The sequence below is a fragment of the Aquila chrysaetos genome, chromosome 2 (genome assembly GCF_900496995.4).
Source record: "Aquila chrysaetos chrysaetos chromosome 2, bAquChr1.4, whole genome shotgun sequence".
In the NCBI taxonomy this organism is placed as follows: domain Eukaryota; kingdom Metazoa; phylum Chordata; class Aves; order Accipitriformes; family Accipitridae; genus Aquila; species Aquila chrysaetos.
In genome coordinates, this window is record NC_044005.1 from 3805342 (window position 1) to 3822817 (window position 17476).

General features: G+C 46.1%; 1 protein-coding gene across 1 annotated transcript; it reads left to right on the forward strand.

Annotated features, from left to right (window-relative positions):
* The first annotated feature begins 3479 nt into the window (after positions 1 to 3479).
* Positions 3480 to 17383, forward strand: RTRAF (RNA transcription, translation and transport factor). Its single transcript, XM_030038268.2, has 8 exons — positions 3480 to 3644; positions 5472 to 5596; positions 7148 to 7247; positions 8464 to 8550; positions 9681 to 9769; positions 12457 to 12525; positions 16277 to 16325; positions 17048 to 17383. Exons 1-8 carry the CDS (start codon positions 3584 to 3586, stop codon positions 17200 to 17202), a joined length of 735 nt encoding a protein of 244 aa, XP_029894128.1. The 5' UTR covers positions 3480 to 3583; the 3' UTR covers positions 17203 to 17383.
* Positions 17384 to 17476: the final 93 nt, after the last annotated feature.

The window sequence follows — 17476 nt, forward strand, 5'->3', positions numbered from 1 at the left end:
TTCCCAGCGGGTTTAGGGGGTCTCCTCGCCAGGGCGTGGGGTTTGGCAGGAGCTTTGGTGCCTGTTGGCGAGGGAAAGTGAAGCCTCTCAGGGTTTCGGCCCCTCCTGAGCCACAGCTTTCTGTTCCCACAGGACGAGCCAGCTCCGATGCCCCGTGATAAGGCTCATTCAGGGTGGGACATTGCTCCTTGCTCAAAATCACCATCACTCAGAAATTGGGAGGCACCTAAAAGCTCTAGCTTCAGTGTCCATCCCTTCTCCCCCCGCTTTCCTTCTTCTCCCATCCCTGGCAAGCAAGTACAGGCTCTCCCCAGTGCCACCTCCAGTGCACCCAGCACAGGATCTGGCCTGCTGTGGTCCAGCCCGTAGCCCAGAGCAGGAATGGCCTCATCTGGGGCTGTTTTGGGGAGAGTCTGAGGGTCTGAGCCCCGTCCTTGCTGCGGTGGGAGGCCGGGGAAGGGGTAATGGAGAGCAGGACAGCAGCCCAGCTCCATGCCCAGCTTGTACCTAGACTGCAGGAAATCATCGCCCCGTGCCCCCCCCCTCACACCCACCTCCCTTCCCCGGTGCTTAGAAGGATGCTCTGCCCCTACCAAATTTACCATGCCCTGAATTTTCTCTCTGGTTTTGTAGGGCTCTTGCAGACCCACGATTTCCCGGCTAAGCAGCCGGCCACGGTTTGAGGCTGCTTAACCTCAGGTCATCTCTGGGGCCAGGAGCAAGGTGACTGCGTGGGTTTTGCAATGAAACCCATCGCCGCTGAGACCGGTGTGGATGCCGTGTAGGTATTTCAGTTTTCCACGCATTAAGAGCATCTCAGTGAGTGGCAAATGCTGCCCACCCCCAGGGAGATGCCAGAAGCGTGCCCCAACTTTTCCGCACCGGCTGGCTCCGCTCTCAGCTCCCCGTCCCTTGCTGTGTCCATTGGGCCAGCTTAAAAGAAAAAACATTGGTGTCACTGCGAAGGAGCGAGCCAACTGTCGCTCCTGCGATGTCTCGCCTGCTCGGCGTGCCAAGCCAGGCGACGCTCAGCTGTTGCCATACCTCGCTGGCTCTCCTCCATTTCCAAAGCTTGCTCTGTTTCATCCTCACCTCCTCCCGGGCTTCAGCTCCTGAACGGCAGCACCACCGCCGTGCCAGCAGCATCTGCCGAGCCGGAGGAGGTGTGGAGCGCCTGGGGAAAGCGTAGGCGAGACGTTGCTCCCCACACACCACGCTGTTACCCGTCCCGACGCCGGCACGAGGCCCTGTACGGCTCGCTAATGAGGATAAACCCATTTGCGCTAATTGCGTTCATTAGATGCAAGCCCATTAGATTTGCAGCATGCAGTGGGAAGAGGAGAGAAGCACAACCCCTCGTCGCAGCTCCTGGGGATGGCTTTTCCCTGGGGGACTGCAGGAGGGGTCGGACCCACCAGGGAAGGGGAAGATCCCCAAACCCATGGTGAAATGGGAAGGGTTAGGAAGGGCAAGGGCTGTCCTGAGGGTGATGAAGGCAGGAGAGGTAGATGAAGGGTGAAGAGCCCCATCCTGCTGCTGGCCACCGGCTTTGTATTTGTCTCCCCACACCCACGCAGAGGTTTCACTACCTCCATCGCTGGTCACCCTGGCTGGGGTGGATGCGTGAGACTCGTGAGGGTGAGGGCACGTGCCCTCAGATGGCCGCACACCCTGGGGACGGTCCCAAGTTCCTTTTAACCACGCCGGAGTCTTTGTGTCTTTACTGCTCACTTGCACGTCACCGCTCGCACACGTGTCGGCGACACGCTGAAGCACTCGTGGGCTCCGGCTGCAAAACCCGAAGGAGGCAGAGCTGGCTCTCTGCCTGCTGCAGAGAGCGCTTAAACCGCTCCAGGAAGAAGCTGGAGGAGATATGGTAAATGGGAGAGAGATGGTCCTAAAGGGGAAGGGAGGCAGAAGCCCCCCCCGGTTCCCCCCGGGGCACAGGGTGGCCACGGGGGTGTTTGGCTCAGCCCCGTGCCACCCTGCCATGGCAGTGCCGCAGTTGCTGGCTGCGCCGGCTGCCAGCTGGAGCGCTGGGAAGGGCTGGCGCGGAGAGAAATGTCAGGATGAATATTGCATTGGCTCGTCGCGCTGTCAGCACCACGTCTGCAAAGTGCCACCCAAGGCGGAGGGGGGGGACACACACGGACGGGGGTGGTCTCGCTCCCAACCTGGGCTCATCGCCTTCTCCAGGCAAAACCACCCAAAAAAACCCTTAAACGGGCATCCTTCACCTGCCGGCTGACACTCAAGTGCAGAGCCCTGTTGCAAGATACCACCAGAGCAGAAACTTCTCCTGGCTATAAATCACACACACCCCTCACCCCGAGATGACTGAAATGCATCTGAGAGCAAAACCCAATGAACAGCAGCAGCAGCAGCGTTCACATGGAAAACAGTTTAATTATGAGCTGGATGTGGCATGGAAAGGAGAGGGGGCTCAGGCTCGGCAGGCAGCTGCGTCCCCTGCCCAGAAACCCTCTTCACTGCTTCCCAGGAGGACGACAGAGCGCTGCTGAGCCAGCTCTGGGCTGGGGCGGATCTGTGAGAAATTAGGATGATTCACCCGTGGTTTGAAGACTATAAAAAAGGCTGGGTTTCTAAACTCTGGAGAGCAAACGTAACACATGCACCGAGAAGAGAAAACAACTGCCCCTTCTCTGGTGGGTTGATTTTTTCCCCTCCAAAAAGGTCAGTTCTGCTCTTGCCTAATTTCGTGAGGGACTTCTCGGCATCCGCACTGCCACGCTGCAGTGGCGTCAGCACGGCGTTAAAAATAGAGTGAACAGGGGTGGAATCACAAACAACCCCCAAAGCCGAGAGCAAAGCCCCCCCCCTTCATCGCTGGCCAGCCTGTGACCCCCCTCATTCCCCACAGCTCTTGCTGTGGGCCTAGAGCAGGGCCCAGCATGGCGGCTGGGGGCGACTGCCCCCAAAAACGCCTTCAGGGGCACCAGGCCCCACAGCACCCTTCACGGGGGGGACTTGGGGGGGCCAGGGGCTGGCCCCAAGAGCCACCAGAGCATGCCCAGGAGCTGGGGGTGCCCATCCCGTCCCGTCCCTGTGTGGGGGTCACTGGGCTGGACCCCCCCCACGCCCAAGGCCCTTCTGTCCCTCAGGTGGTGCCAGGGCAGACGTGGGGCAGATATGGGGTGGCAGAGGGCCACAGGGGGCCCGCGCCCCCCCTATGCAGCTCTGGGCAGTGCTGCGAGGCTTGCCCCAGTGCTCTCCAGTACAGCCCAGCGCTCACCAGTACAGCCCAGTGCTCGCCCCACAGCTCCCCACTGCGGCCTACACACCGACCCAGGCCTGCCCTAGGCCCCGCCCCCCCGCGCTACGCCCCGCCCCTGTCGCTGTCCGCTCGCCGTCGTGTCAATAAAGCTGGATGAAGGGCCTCTTCCTCTCCCGGCAGCCCCTTCCGCCTTCTGATTGGTAGCGGAGCCTGCCGCTCGCCGCGCGCTGGCCAATGGGAGGGCAGAAAGCGGGGCGGGGGGGGTGTTCCTTCCTCTCCGGCCCGTAGAGCGGGGCGAGCGGCAGAGGCCCGGCCGTCAGCGGAGTCGCCGCCGGCGGTACCGGCGCCATGTTCCGCCGCAAGCTCTCGGCACTTGACTACCACAACCCGGCCGGCTTCAATTGCAGGGGTGAGGGGCTTGCGGCGGGGCTCCGCGGGGCCGCTGCACCGTGATTTCCTCCACCACACCCCCCCCCCCTCCGCCTTCCCGCCGCTCTCCTCACGCACCGACGGCCCCGGGCGACACCCCCCCCCCCCCCCCGTCGCCACCTCAGGGCCCTTCTCCGAGGCTTCCCATCTCCTCGCCTCAGTTTTTCGGAAAATTGCCGCCCTGAGCCCCGCGGTGTCTCCCGAGCCTGGGTGGGGGGGGAAGATTTAAGGGTCTGCTGGGCTCTTGAGTGTTAGCGCAGCTCTCCGGGCTCAAAAGTTTTAGCTGCAGCCCAGTATTTAGGGGAAAACCCCGAGTTTTCACGCGCACCCCCAGGCATCGTAGCGGGTGTGCGTGAATTTCGGTGGCTCTTTGAGTGTTGTCTAGGAGCGGGGCGAAAGCGGAGGTGCCATCCAGGGATTGACAGTGTCGCTGCTGTTCTTGGCCTCCTCCCGTGAAGAGCCTTGGTTTACGTAACGCGAGGGACCGGGGCCACGCGTGCCACAGAAAACACCATCAGCTGCTGGGTTAACCTGCCTTTAGCCCTGGAGCCTGGCGTGTGTCCTCTACACGAAGCAAGGCAGAGTCAGTGTGGTCAATAAGAGTAGTCTAGTAACAGGATTAGAGCCGTTTTCTAATACGCCGATACCTATCAATACTTTGATGTTTGATTTTTTGCAACACTTAGCTTTTTTTTCTTGCTTTAAAGGGCCCTGTAACAAGTGTATTTATCTGGTGTGATCAATTATAAGCTTCAGGTCATCTGTTTAATAGGTTGTCTTTCCTTCAGCGCTTCTGGTAGACTTGCTTCTCTTTCAAGAGACATCATCTACTGGCATCTTTTGTTGTGGGTCTTAAGTTTCTTATGGTTAACGTTCCTTTTTTTTTTCTTTAAGGTTCATTTTGCCAGTGTAGAAGTTTTAAAAGGTCTTACTGAAAGCTTTCCTTCGCATGTGTTGTGACCATGTCTCTGTTTCTTAGAACACATTCGATAGAAGTAGGGTACTTCTATCTCTTAGAAGACTCTTTGAGAAGCAGAAGTATCATTCTTGTCCCTGATGGGGAAAATGATGTTCTTACCCCACTCTGAGATACAGGAAGATACTAAATTCATTGACTTGGGATATTAAAGCTCATCCAAAGCCAAAATATCCCAGCTGGTTTTTGAGGGGCCAGTGATACCCTACAGCTGTGATCTGCTGTGTCCAGAAATGAATTCTGTCACTGAAGCGCAGGTGCAGGCTAATTGCTTTGTCCAGTACGAATATTTTTGTTTGGACCACAGTCTGTGTATTGTGGAATTCCAGCTTCCAAATAATGAGATGTTGGGTCAACAACCAAGAAGAGTTGAGTCAACAGTGAAGGAAGAAAACGTCTTTGCACAGTCACGAGATGTGTGTGTTGCTTTTTGGAAGAGACGGGGGGGGTTACTGCTACATGTAACGTGTTTGTCCAGATAACGGGGTTAGGAACTGAATTTCTCTATCATTGTTTCACCTTTCTGTCTTCACTTAATAGGCTATAACTGTGTTCCCAATAAAAACAATCTGTTGGTTGGTGTCTTTTCGTGTAGTCGGTCAACCATAGCCAATTCGAAGTGACTGGAAAAATGAAAAACACTCAGTGTTGAGTTTTGGTCAGATGTTATCCTGGAATACGTGATTTTAGTGTTAGATGTGTCTGTCTTTATGGTAAGATGTGAAGAGGCTCAGGGGCACTAGTATTTGTAGGAATTGGATCAAAACTCAAAGGCTTGTTTTTGCTCTTAAGATATCAGTTAATTCTTGCTTTGTTTACTTCTCCCAACAGATGAAACAGAATTCAGAAATTTTATTGTCTGGCTCGAAGACCAGAAAATCAGACACTACAAGATTGAAGACCGAGGGAATTTAAGAAACATACACAGCGATGACTGGCCCAAATCATTTGAAAAGGTATTTCATAGTTTCAAACACAATTCTAAATGACGATGTAAATGACAATTAACAGCTGCTCTAGTTGCTGAATGTGAATGACTCTAAATATTTGTCCTGTCTCTGAAGCTTTACATTTCTAGGAATTGAAATGTATTATTGAAGCCAAACTGTAGGAGTTAAGATGGTAGAACTGTTTGTACATAATTTTCACTCAGCTTTGTTCTTGCAATAGGCTGGATATCCATCCTAATCTGTTTTTTGCCTGATTTGATTCAGCTCTTAAAGTAGAAGGAAGATTTGACTACAAATACACAGCTTTGTCTGTATTAATGATTCTTATGTACCAAAAGGAAAATGGATTAGGCTAATGTAGGCTTTGCAAGCATGTGGAAGAAAGCTACTGCAGTTCGTCTCTGCACCTCTTTGTTATTTCAGATAGATGATTTTCCACTGCTAGTGCAAAGCATGGCGAGCAGCCTCTGTTTTGCAAGTGATGTTTTGAGTGCTTGTGAGCGTTTTGAGTCACCACAGGGCTGTTGAGCTTTTCCTCTTGGTTCCCATTTCCTTTCTCTCCAAACAGCTCCGCGATGAGCTGAAAATGCTGCTCCACTCAGTGCCCATTCATCTCACTTTTTTTCCCCTGGAACCACTTGCCTTGCTCACTGCCCAGGAGGATTGTAGTTGCAGTGCTCATGCTTTGCAGGGGGAAGCCTCAAGCATTCTAATATCATGTACATACATGTACGTGCTATTAGAATTTACAGGCAGCTGGCACTGTTGTGGTATTGGTGGTATCTTTCTTGGCTTGGCCAGACTGTCCTTCTCTGTGTGCCTGCCAGGGGATCCTTGCCTGCTAGTGCTCTCCAGCCCCTGGTGCCCTTTCCCTCCGTGCTGCTGCTGCTGCTGGAGCAGAGGCTGTGTGCCACTTCTCTCCCTCCGGCAAAGGGGCACAGCAGAATGTGACTATGTCCTGGACTTCGGGAGTCTTGGCAGCAGGCTGGGCTGGGTCCTGTGTTACGGCTTCAGAAGAGCAGAGACAGTGTCCCAGCTCTGTTTCATCCTCTCTTGTTGTACGCAATCCCTACGAAAGTGAAAATTACTTCTGCTGCCCCTCGGAATCTTCTGATATCAGTATTGTGAAAGCCTTAGGTAGCATCGTTCCTTCTTCCTGCTTCAGATGGGAAGTTTTTGCTGTAATTCGTTCTCTGTCCTTCTCCTTTCCCTTGCCTCCACTCTGCTGTGTAAAATGAACAGAGAGCAAAGAAGGGGGTATTTTGGTTTCTCTGGTTGCAGTCTGACAATGAATAACATGAGTAACATTCATTAAAAAGCAGGTGCCATTACTAAATGGCAGACTTGAGTTAGCAGTGAATTGGAGTGCTCTAAAATGCCTCGGATGGATCAGATGCCACAGCAGAACATTTCACAATAATGCTTCTTCTTAATAACTGTCTTCTAACAACTGTAAGGTCTGTGGGAAAGTGACCGTTTACAAAACAGTTCTGTGCTCCTAGCTAATTCCTGCAGGTCAATAACATCTATTTGTTTTCTTCTCTTTCTACTCTGCAGTATATGAAAGACGTAAACTGTCCTTTCAAAATACAAGAACGACAAGAAACAGTGGACTGGCTTCTCGGCTTAGCGGTTAGGCTCGAGTATGGAGATAATGGTATGGGTGAATATATTTAGTATTTCAAAATGATAGGGAAGTGTGTTTTTTCTGTTTAATTTTATGAAGTATTCGTCAAATTAAGACAATGTCAAAAGTATATATTGTTTTCTTTAAAAAATGAAAATACAATTTCATCTGCTTGGTTTTGCACCATATTCAGACGTGAACTGTTTCTCTTCAGCTCCTGTGGGACAGTGCAGTAGCTTACTTGCATTTATTACTTTATTTCTGGATATAGCAAAGCGCACTGTATGTATTTATACCCTTTTCCCTGTGGGTTTGCCTTTATGAGAACTTACTCTAAAGTGTATTAAATGCATTTTCTTTAGTACTACATTTATTCAAATAAGTTATTCTTAGACCCTCGTTTCACAGGGAGTAGATCCGGAACCCTTGGGGACTAGGGCAAGGTTATGAAAAAGTTGAGTTAAATTTCAACAGTAAGCAGCATTTTCATTTCCTCATAGTGAGAGTGCAGATACAAATGTAATTACTGGTGGCAAACGTAATAATAGCCAAAGTACTGTTTTCTGTTGTCTTGAATTCCTGCAGGGCTGAGCTCTGCCCAAGGCAGGGATGGGATATACATATCTGGAATCTGTAGAGCTGGTTCTCAGTCCCTCATAATGGAGAAAGTGAGCTGCCTGTGACTCGGGGGTACATGAAGATGGAGGAGCCAGGAGGTCCCATCCTCAAAAGGCTTGAAAAACCCCTGTGTGGATTGTAGATGAATGCTGCAGTCTTTATAAAACAAAACCTTCACTGGAAATGTTTTACTCGCTGATCAGAACCAACTTCAATCTGTAGTTCTTGAGCTCTGCATATGCTGCTGATTGAGGCAGAGGGCCAATGCTAGTTGAACTGATGGATTTTAAGAGCAGTAGAACTGGAAGGTGCAGCTTGTTCAGCCTTCTGGGATAAAGACTGTAGGAAGAGCCTTAATCAAGAACGTAATGCCCTACGTAGGTGTGGATCGTGCTCTGATGCTGCTTTGGATAGCACATAAGCTCTCTGCAGATGGGAGCTGTTAGGGTAGCTCACTAGAATGCCAGCCTTTGGGGACCTTAGTAGGGAGCCCAAAACATTAGCGTATAAGCCCAGAAGGCTCTTGGGCAATTACCACAACCCAAAAATACAGCTGTCGCAAACTACAGCTTGGCTCTAAACCTTTTGTCATTAGCTCTAATGGTGTTCATGTTTGCTTCTTTAACAGCTGATAAGTATAAGGATTCTACCCCGGATGGTGCTAAAAATACTGACAATACAGCAAAAAATGCAGAACCGCTGATTAACTTGGATGGTAAGTGTGCAGCAACCTACTGTATGGATGCATCATATGTGAATGTGTTCCATGGCCCGTATGGTGTTCTTCAGATTTTAAGTTTTTATAATACTGTGATGCATACAACTTTTTAAAGCCCCATTTAAAGCTTTAGGAATGCAGAGTTCATATATTCTATTACTGCTGGCTGAAACTGCCTCTCTGTGAACAGTGTTTTGAGAGTTATTTTGAGTTCTTTGCCCTTGGCTGCGTTCCTACTAAAGGAAAGAGGAACTGCTCCATGTGAATTGCAGGTGTCTGGATGTGCACTGGTGCAGAACTTTTCCTGTTGGGAAAAAGGGGAAGGGCAGAGGGGAGAATATTTTGCAGCAGAATGAGGTGCCCAGAGACTTGATCAGATATGAGTAAGTTGGGAGGGCTCTTCCCAGGCAGCGAGGAAGCAGCTGAAGGGTGTTTACCTTAACAGCTTTGCAGAGAGCTCTGTAAGACATAGTCCTTACTGTGGGTTAGAGTGAAATAGCAAGATACCTTTTGACTATAGGCTCTTAACGTATCTTTAAAAAAAAAAAAAAAGCTTAAGGAAACATGATGGCAAACCGTTAACTTCAATACCGTCACGTATTACGTGTTGGCTCAGTCTTCCCCAGCTGTAATTTTCTTGACTGCTAGGCACATTCACAATAAATGGAAGTGGTGGAAAATAGCTACTAAAATTAGCCCTAAACCCCCCAAGTCTTCTTTCATTGCTCCTTTTACAAGAAGACAGCTAGGAATTGGTCCTATACTCACCCAGCAAGCACAGTTCTGCTCTGCAGTGATAGAAAGATATATAAAAGAGAATACCTTCATGTAACTGGTTTTATTTTCAAAGACTCAACACAGGTTTCCTGTGCTGTAGGACGTACACAATGTGTTTGGCATTGAAAATAATGCTGTTTGTGCTTAGATGGTGTTCTGCAACCTGGTTACAAGGCATAGTGCACGCTTTGATCGCCTTGTAGCCAAACTAAGTGGTTGCTCACTGCTGTGTTTCTGCAGCCTTGCCCATCCTTGAGAGCAATCCGATATCATGGAGTCAGGAAGCCAATTCTGTCTTTGGAGCCAGTTAAACTAGCATATATATTTAATGGTGATGATTATTTTTACAGTGAATAATCCTGATTTTAAGGCTGGAGTGATGGCTTTAGCTAATCTGCTTCAAATTCAGCGACATGATGATTACTTGGTAATGCTTAAGGTGAGTTTCACTGTTTTCAGACCTCCTTTCTTCCTCCTTTTCCCCAGTGTAATAGCTTGTGGTGCAGAGTTACTGATAACTATGACTTTTTAGGCACAAATAGAAAGTAAAACTCATCCTGTGTGTGTCTTCTCAAGCAGATAAGAACACAGAATATAAGTTATGGAAATTAATGCAGGGATAATTATCTTGGTAAACAGTTCAATTGTAGCTGAGTTCCTGGAATTCCAACACTGAGAACTGTTCAGAATTTGAAGTGTTCTAGGTTAGCTGAAGTACTGCTTTATGTGTTTTTAATGAACCTCAGAAATGTTGAGGAACACACTCAAAGGAGAAGATTGTATTCCAGTGCTAGAAATTAAGAGAAATTTGAAAACATAGAGGCTAAGTGATGCAGAGGATGTTTTAAAACAAAACACCCTAGGGAGGGGCCACAGTTAAAAGCTTCCTCCTCCTTTTGGTCCTGTGAACTGTTTACTCCTTGGCATTACTGAAGTCAGTTTAGTTTAGTCTTGACAACTAATCACGGCTTTTAAATGCAGTAAATAGGCTAATTAATTTTCTATAGCACCTTTTTTATGACTTCGGGAAAATTTGTGACTTACTGGCAGATCTCCGTAGTTATCTGTATATTTTGGGTTGAACCTGTACTGTATTTTTGAAGTACTGTATTTACTGAGACTGTAGCAATCCTGAGTTCCTACCTGATAGTGTCATAGTATGGAAATAAGCTTAGTTTTGCTTGGCACCAAAATAAACTCATTTCACTGAAAAAACAATAAGGTGCATTCATTACAGTAGCTGTGATATTTGCTAACCTTATTTTGGAGGAACTAAATGCTGTGGGTATTGAAGTTTATATAGTGTGTGTAAATCTATAACTGGTATACTTAAACAGTATTATCATGCTAGCCTGGTTTCGTAAGGAAATGACGGCCTGCAGTTATCCCATCAACTACTTTCTCATTCTCTCCAGTATGGTATCCTCCTTTGCCTTCCCAATAGCTTTCAAACCCTTCATCAATCTTTAAAGAGCAGTGGAGATCTCTTATATCAAATCCCTACAAAAAAACCCAACCCAAAACCCTACAAAAATCAGTGAAAAGGGATATCAGGTAGAGAGAGAAGAAACCCTGTGAATGGCGATGTTGAGGATCTGCAGCATGAGCTCAGCTGTTATTAGGCAGACTTCCTTCAGGTTTTCTTACAGGATTGTCTCGAGGCTAGCAAACTTTTTCTGGGTTCGTACTAGCAACTCGAAGAGATAGCAGAATGTGTTTTCTGCATAAATACATTTACATTTCTGTCACTATTTCTACATTTCTAGTCTCACTTTTTTCAGACAGAAGAGGTTGGACAAAACCACCAGCCTGAATTTTCTTGCTTTTAATTACAGTGAGAATAGATTCCTGCAATGGCAATTCATGTTACATGAACAACAGCAATGCTGGCTTTCAGGCTTTCATAGTATTAGAATGTGTCAGTGAAGCTCATTAATTCTGCACCACAGTTAGCAGGTTTGCAGTGTCATGCGGAGAATTATGATCCCTATTCAGGCTTCGACACTCAGGAGTGGATGCTTAGGGAAGGCCAAACTGTGCAAGTGTGCCACAGACATCTGGCCAGATGTTGGCCAGAGTGAGCAGAGAGATATTTGGAGTCCCATTTTATTAATTTAAATCTGGCAAGTTGATCAGAAAGCATCTGTGTATCACAGTTGGATATCCTTTTTCTGATGCAAAAGGCACTCAAAATTTTCTTATACAAGGTCTGGTTTCACTGCTGGAATTTAAAGTTAAACTCCTCATCAAATCACTCTTTTGTCCAGGCTACTCCCTTCAGTTAGAAAGATTTCTAGAAGTATTCAGTGGCAACTTTCTGGTACCGTTTCAACTTTAATCATGACCAAAACTGGGAGAAATCTGTGGGGAGAGACATGAAGCACAAAGACTGCTTCTGTCACATTTGGCTACTCATCAGGAAAAGTCTGAGGAATGTGTTTGACAGACCCAGTTCTTTCTGGTGGAAGTCTGCCTGCATGGTATTCCTTCAGTTATTTTTAGAGGCATTTACAGCTGTAGGTATCAGTAACTGATATCTCTGATCTGATTTCATGCTATGTGCTGGAGCCAATAGAAACAGATGAGCAGCAGGATTGTTAAAATTGAAGCTGTTCTTGTTCCTGTGTCTAAGAATAATTCCTTTCTGTTCTCAGTCTTTTTAAAACCTGGGTGGGTAGCCTTGCTCCAGGTTTCTCTGCATGTGGAAGATAGTTCAGCACCTCCTAAAAGGTGCCGATAGCAGGATTTCCTTCCTGAAGAAGCTGTATTGTAGCAGCATTAAAGATGTGTGATCTCGGAAAAATAAAAATGGTGCTGCTGTACTGTTCCTAGTACCTTGCAGTTTCTGGCCCAGTAGTGGCAGAAATTAAGTGTAATGTCCTTGTCTCTTCTGGTTAAGCTGCCTTCCTGTGGCCGAAGAGACTACACCTGTGTAAGATACTACTTGCAAAGAATAATGCTATTTGAAAAGATTTAAGGACTGAAAGAGTTTTCCAAAAAGTGTTTCACAAAGCTGTGGGTTTGAGGTTATGCTAGGTTATAATGTTGGCTCCTTTTCCCTTGGAATTGCCAAGAAATACATCAAGACATAAATTAATTACTCTCACCTTTAAATGTTTCTCCTAGGCAATTCGCATTTTGGTTCAAGAGCGCTTGACGCAGGACGCCATAGCGAAGGCCAGTCAGTCCAAGGAGGTTTGTATATATGCTGCATGGGTCTAGTGTTAATTATTCCATATCAAGTAAAGAAGTGTAAGTGTAAATGTCTGCCATCTCAGTCAAAACCAGTTCTGTTTAAACGCTTTGTTTAGGAGGGTAGTGGAAACTTTGCTTTATCTTCGCCGTCCTGATTCTACAAGACCCAGAGGATTATGGAGAGCAGTGTACAAAGCTCTTTTTGTTTCAGATGAATACAAATATATGTACCTGTGTGATATATCATGTAAATAGCTGTTCCCCTATCTTAAGTTATTTGCTAGAACCCTTACTGTTCAGTGCAGCAGGTCTACAGTATGAGAAGAAATGTATGACCTGGCTTTTCCTTGGAATTGGCAGCATTGGCTGCATAAACAGGTTGAAACATTCCTTGTATGGAGTGTTTTGCTTCATACGTACACCTCGTACGTGTTTGAGGGCGGGGATGTTGGACATCCAACTCCTTCCTCCCCCTCACCCCCTTCCCCAAAAATAGGTGGTGAAGGAAACTTCTGCACTTAAACCTCAGATTTTGCAGAATTATTTTCTAACCACAAGCTGTTGTGTTTGTAAGATGTTCCAGGGGATGACTGTGGTTTTTCAGATTGGCGATTCTTAAACATCCCAGTTCTCCAGCTCTTCTCACTGGCATTTGGCGCAGCAGCTGCTGGCATTGGGTCTTGGGCACAGCTAAGGAAGGCAGCCTCTCTTGCCCTGCAGGTGTATGTTTAGAAGTGTCCCTGCTAAAGCGACTAGATCTGGTCAAAGAGCGCAAGTCCCTTCATTTTTTCTGGCAGCTGCTCAGAACAGTCCAGGCTTTATTTATTATCATAACACTGCTTACGGTGTTTACTAAGTGGCAATCGCAGGTGCTCTGAGTTGCAGTGCAGTAAGTGCCAGAAGCGTTGGAACAGTAAATCAAAGCTTTGGTCTTGTATATCCATACAACGATTAAAAGAGCAGGAAAATACGAAAGCAGCTGAGACCGCTGTAGTCGTTTTAGGTTCTGTAACTAATGTTAATAAAAAGCTGCTTTTAGCTGTTGTTTACATAGCTGTGCAGCTGACATGCAGGGATCAAAATGGGGTTTTCTGTGTGTTTGGCAGAACTAGCTTCCGTGAAGAACAGTGAATTTTTTTCATGACAAAGTGTTCTTCATATTTGATAGGTTCTCAAAGTGTGCTCAAGTCTGAGGTTGAAATGTCAGCGTGTCACTGAATGTGATATATGGCATTGGGAGTGTATTCTCATTAGGGGTGCTAAATTTCAAGTGGAGTGGAGAAAAGGGAGCATGTTGGAGGCAGGAAAACAGCTTTATCTGTGCCAACAGCGATCGTCAACATTGTAATGTACCAGATGAATGAAGAAAATACCTTAAAAGCAGAGGGGATAGCTGGGTTGCAGGATAGAAGGAGAGGAAAAATAAACCTCTGTTTCTGATTTTGGCTGGCTTGCTAATGGTCAAAATACTAGCCACTGACACTTTGTATATTAAGCCTTGAGCCTGGCAACAGGTTATAAATGTCTGACTGCTGCATGGCGGATGACTTAATATACAAAATGTCACGAGTTGCATTCTTGACAATATCAAGGTAGAGCGGGGAAAAGATAAAATAGATACAGAAATGTTCTCTGACAGAAGGATATGTATGAGGACTATGCTGAGGAAGCTTACACTGCTGTGCTTGTGGTTTAAATGTATCAAATGAGATTTATCTTGTTGGTTTGTGAAGGTACAGTTTTCAAGGTAAGACATGACACTTCTTTTTTAGATTATATTTTGAATGGCTGGCAATTCAATGTGCTCGGTGTCTAGACAGGATTCAGATTTATACCAACAGACTCATTGGCTGTCCTTCTGGACTTTCCTTGCCTGATGAGTGTATCCTAGGTAGGATCAAGTACAACAAATGCCCTTCAGGATCACTTTAAGGATGCTCCCAAAGGCTATACCTGGGGCATATTTGAAAGCACAACAAAGTGGGTACATTTTACCCCTACTCTGAAATCCAGAAACTTTTTTTTTCCTCTCACTCCCTGGGAATTGAGCTTTACTGTTGACACTTCCAGTTACAGGGGAGATGGTTGCAGTGGTCAGGTCCATTACAAGTGTTTTGTGCAGCATTTTCAAATTATGTTTTTGGGGAATGATGCTGTGAGATGAAGTAGTCTGTGTAGTTACAGATTTAAAGGCGCTCTTCATTTCATTCCCTGTTTGAAGCTGCTGTGCAAATGAGCATGTGCTTGTTATAGTTGTAGCAGCAGTGGGTGCCTGTACAGCCCAGCGCCTGCTATGAGACTGCTGCTGTGGGGCTTGGGAAAAGCCAGTCTACTGCTCTGTTAAAGACAGCTTCCACCAGCCAAAAAGGAGCTAACATACGGGGGGGGGGGGAGGAAGACGGGGAAGGTAATGCTGTGCTACCAGGGTGTCTCAAATACCACTTCTGAAGGTGCCACTGTGGTCACTCAGCATTGGAGGTGCCTGAAGTGGCCGTGGGGAATTCATCCACAAAGAACTGGCTGAATCAATGTTTTGCTGCTTGTGTGGCTCTGAGAACACACTAGGGTGGCAATGAGCTCTTTGCAGCCTTAAGTATAAACCTGATTTCTTAAAAAGTATATGTATGAAGTCTGATATTGCTGGAATCTGTCTGAAGTGGCATTCTTATCAACAAGCAGGTTAGATTTTAACCATGGAGATGTATTTTTAAGATTGCAGCTGAACATCCATTTTATTGTAAAGGCCATGGAAAAGAACCGCTTTCTGAAAAAGGGGTAATTCTAATGAGTTACAGTCACTGTTTTGTGTTTAGTTTGTGTTTTGATCAGCTCAGAGTTCTTTCTACGTGTATATAAAAGCCTTTGAAACAAATCCTCACTGTTTAGAAGGTTTACAACCCCATCGTTGTAGAAACTAATGGTATCGAACTTGAATGTTTTTGTCGTGCCAAATGCAAGGCATTTGGCAAATGTGCCAAGGCAAATGTTGAAAAAAGTTCCAGAGGCAGTAAAAGCAAATTCTAAGATTTGCATTGTTTAAATCTAATTTTATGTGCATGTTGAAACATGGTGAGTGAGTATTTAGCATGACTGCTCCTCCACGTCTGGAGAGAGTAAAGGAAAGAGAGCAGTGCTTATAAATGACCACTAATAAGACTTTTCCTTGTACTGTCTTAATAGAGCAATTGTTTAGAAAATTGGATGTTTAGCTTTATTCCTAAGCTTAAGACTTGAGAAAACACTTCTGGGGATGTTGATGGAGGTTGTGAGTTCAGTGCTTGAAAAACTAGCTTGATTTTCTTTATTTTTGCAACTCCTTCAAATCAGCCAGTGCTTTGAAAACAGCAGCTGTTTGAAGGGAATAGTTTCTCAGAAAGCCTAGTTTGTGCATGCTTTTTGTTTGTCCGGGTAGTGTTGTTGCTGGATTGGGTGATCTCTCGCAGTACTGTTGTTAGCCTTTTAAGGATTGAATGTGGGCAGTTGTGTATCCAATGGGTTTCGCTTGACAAGTAGGGGGATTATTAAGCATGAAGAGTTTTCTTTATTGATACTCTGGGTTTTGATGTTTCAGGACACAAAGGCAGTCGTGTGTAATCAAGCATGATGACTTTTCAAAGTTGTCACATGTCTATATAAGCAAAACTCAAGTGTCCTCTCCTCTAGGGTTACCTGCTGCAGTACTTGATTTTGTTTTCCAAACATGCAAAATGACATTTCCAATTGTATTTGAACATGCTTTTTGTTTTTAAAGGGTTTGCCTGTTGCTTTAGAAAAGCACATTCTTGGTTTTGACACAGGAGGTAAGCAGTTCTCTTAATGTTACTTTTAAATAGTGATGTTTGCCTTTTGACAAACTATATTGCTGTCAAATACGTAGCTAATGCGTACAGTAAAAAAGCCTGTGGTGGAAAGAATTGCTCCCTCCCAGCTTGCTATTTACGAGCACTCCTGAGCATTTTGTCTTGGAACAGAAAAGCATAAATCTTAGCTGTGGAATATGTTGTTTTAGAGTAATGTTTAAATAACAGCTTTTAATGGCAGCCACGTTTGCAAGTGGAAGGAATGCTTCTCGCTACTGTTGTCTTGTAAATCTTGCTTCTACCAGCAGAGGACCTCTGTGCTGCTTCTGTGTGTTTTAGCTGCATAATTTACCTAAAATCTAATCGGAGGCAGCGCAAGTTGGCATGACCTGATAGATTATTTCGTAAGCAATAGCCTGATGACCTGGGACTCCACTAGTCTGGCTTCACTTTTGCCCCATGTACACCTAAATTACTACTCGAAATGCTTCATACTGACCCGACTTGGCTGTGGATTACTGCGAGGGCTGCAGGAAGCCTGAGCGACGTTTTGCAGAGCACCCTGTCCCTCTCTAGCAGCAGGGAAGGTTGTTTCCTATTTCAAGTATGAAAACCACAAGCATGAATGAAGCGCAGGGCATTAACTTAGATTAGGCTTTTCTTAAGACCTTCCTGTCAGATGAAAATGACTGATACGACTTCTCTTTCTGCAACTCACTCAGATGCTGTTCTCAATGAAGCTGCCCAAATTCTCCGACTGCTGCATATAGAGGAGCTCCGAGAGCTGCAAACAAAAATTAACGAAGCAATTGTAGCAGTTCAGGCGATTATTGCTGATCCCAAGACGGACCACAGACTGGGGAAAGTTGGGAGATGAACAGATAAAGGCTTTTAGTCTCTTGTGTACTTAGTACAATTAGGAACTACGTACAACTGTACAACTCTGGCATGCAGTTTGAAATGGTATTACTTTACTGTTTTGAAAGAAAGCAGGAAATTGAATTCTGACTTCTAATGAGTTACCATTTTTCTTTAAATAAATGAAGTTGGGGAAAATAGACAAATTGTTCTGATTAGCTCTGAGTTGGCAAATACGACTTTTTCATTGTGTTTGGCTTTGTGTTGAGAAGGGAGTGTTACATAAAGGCTCT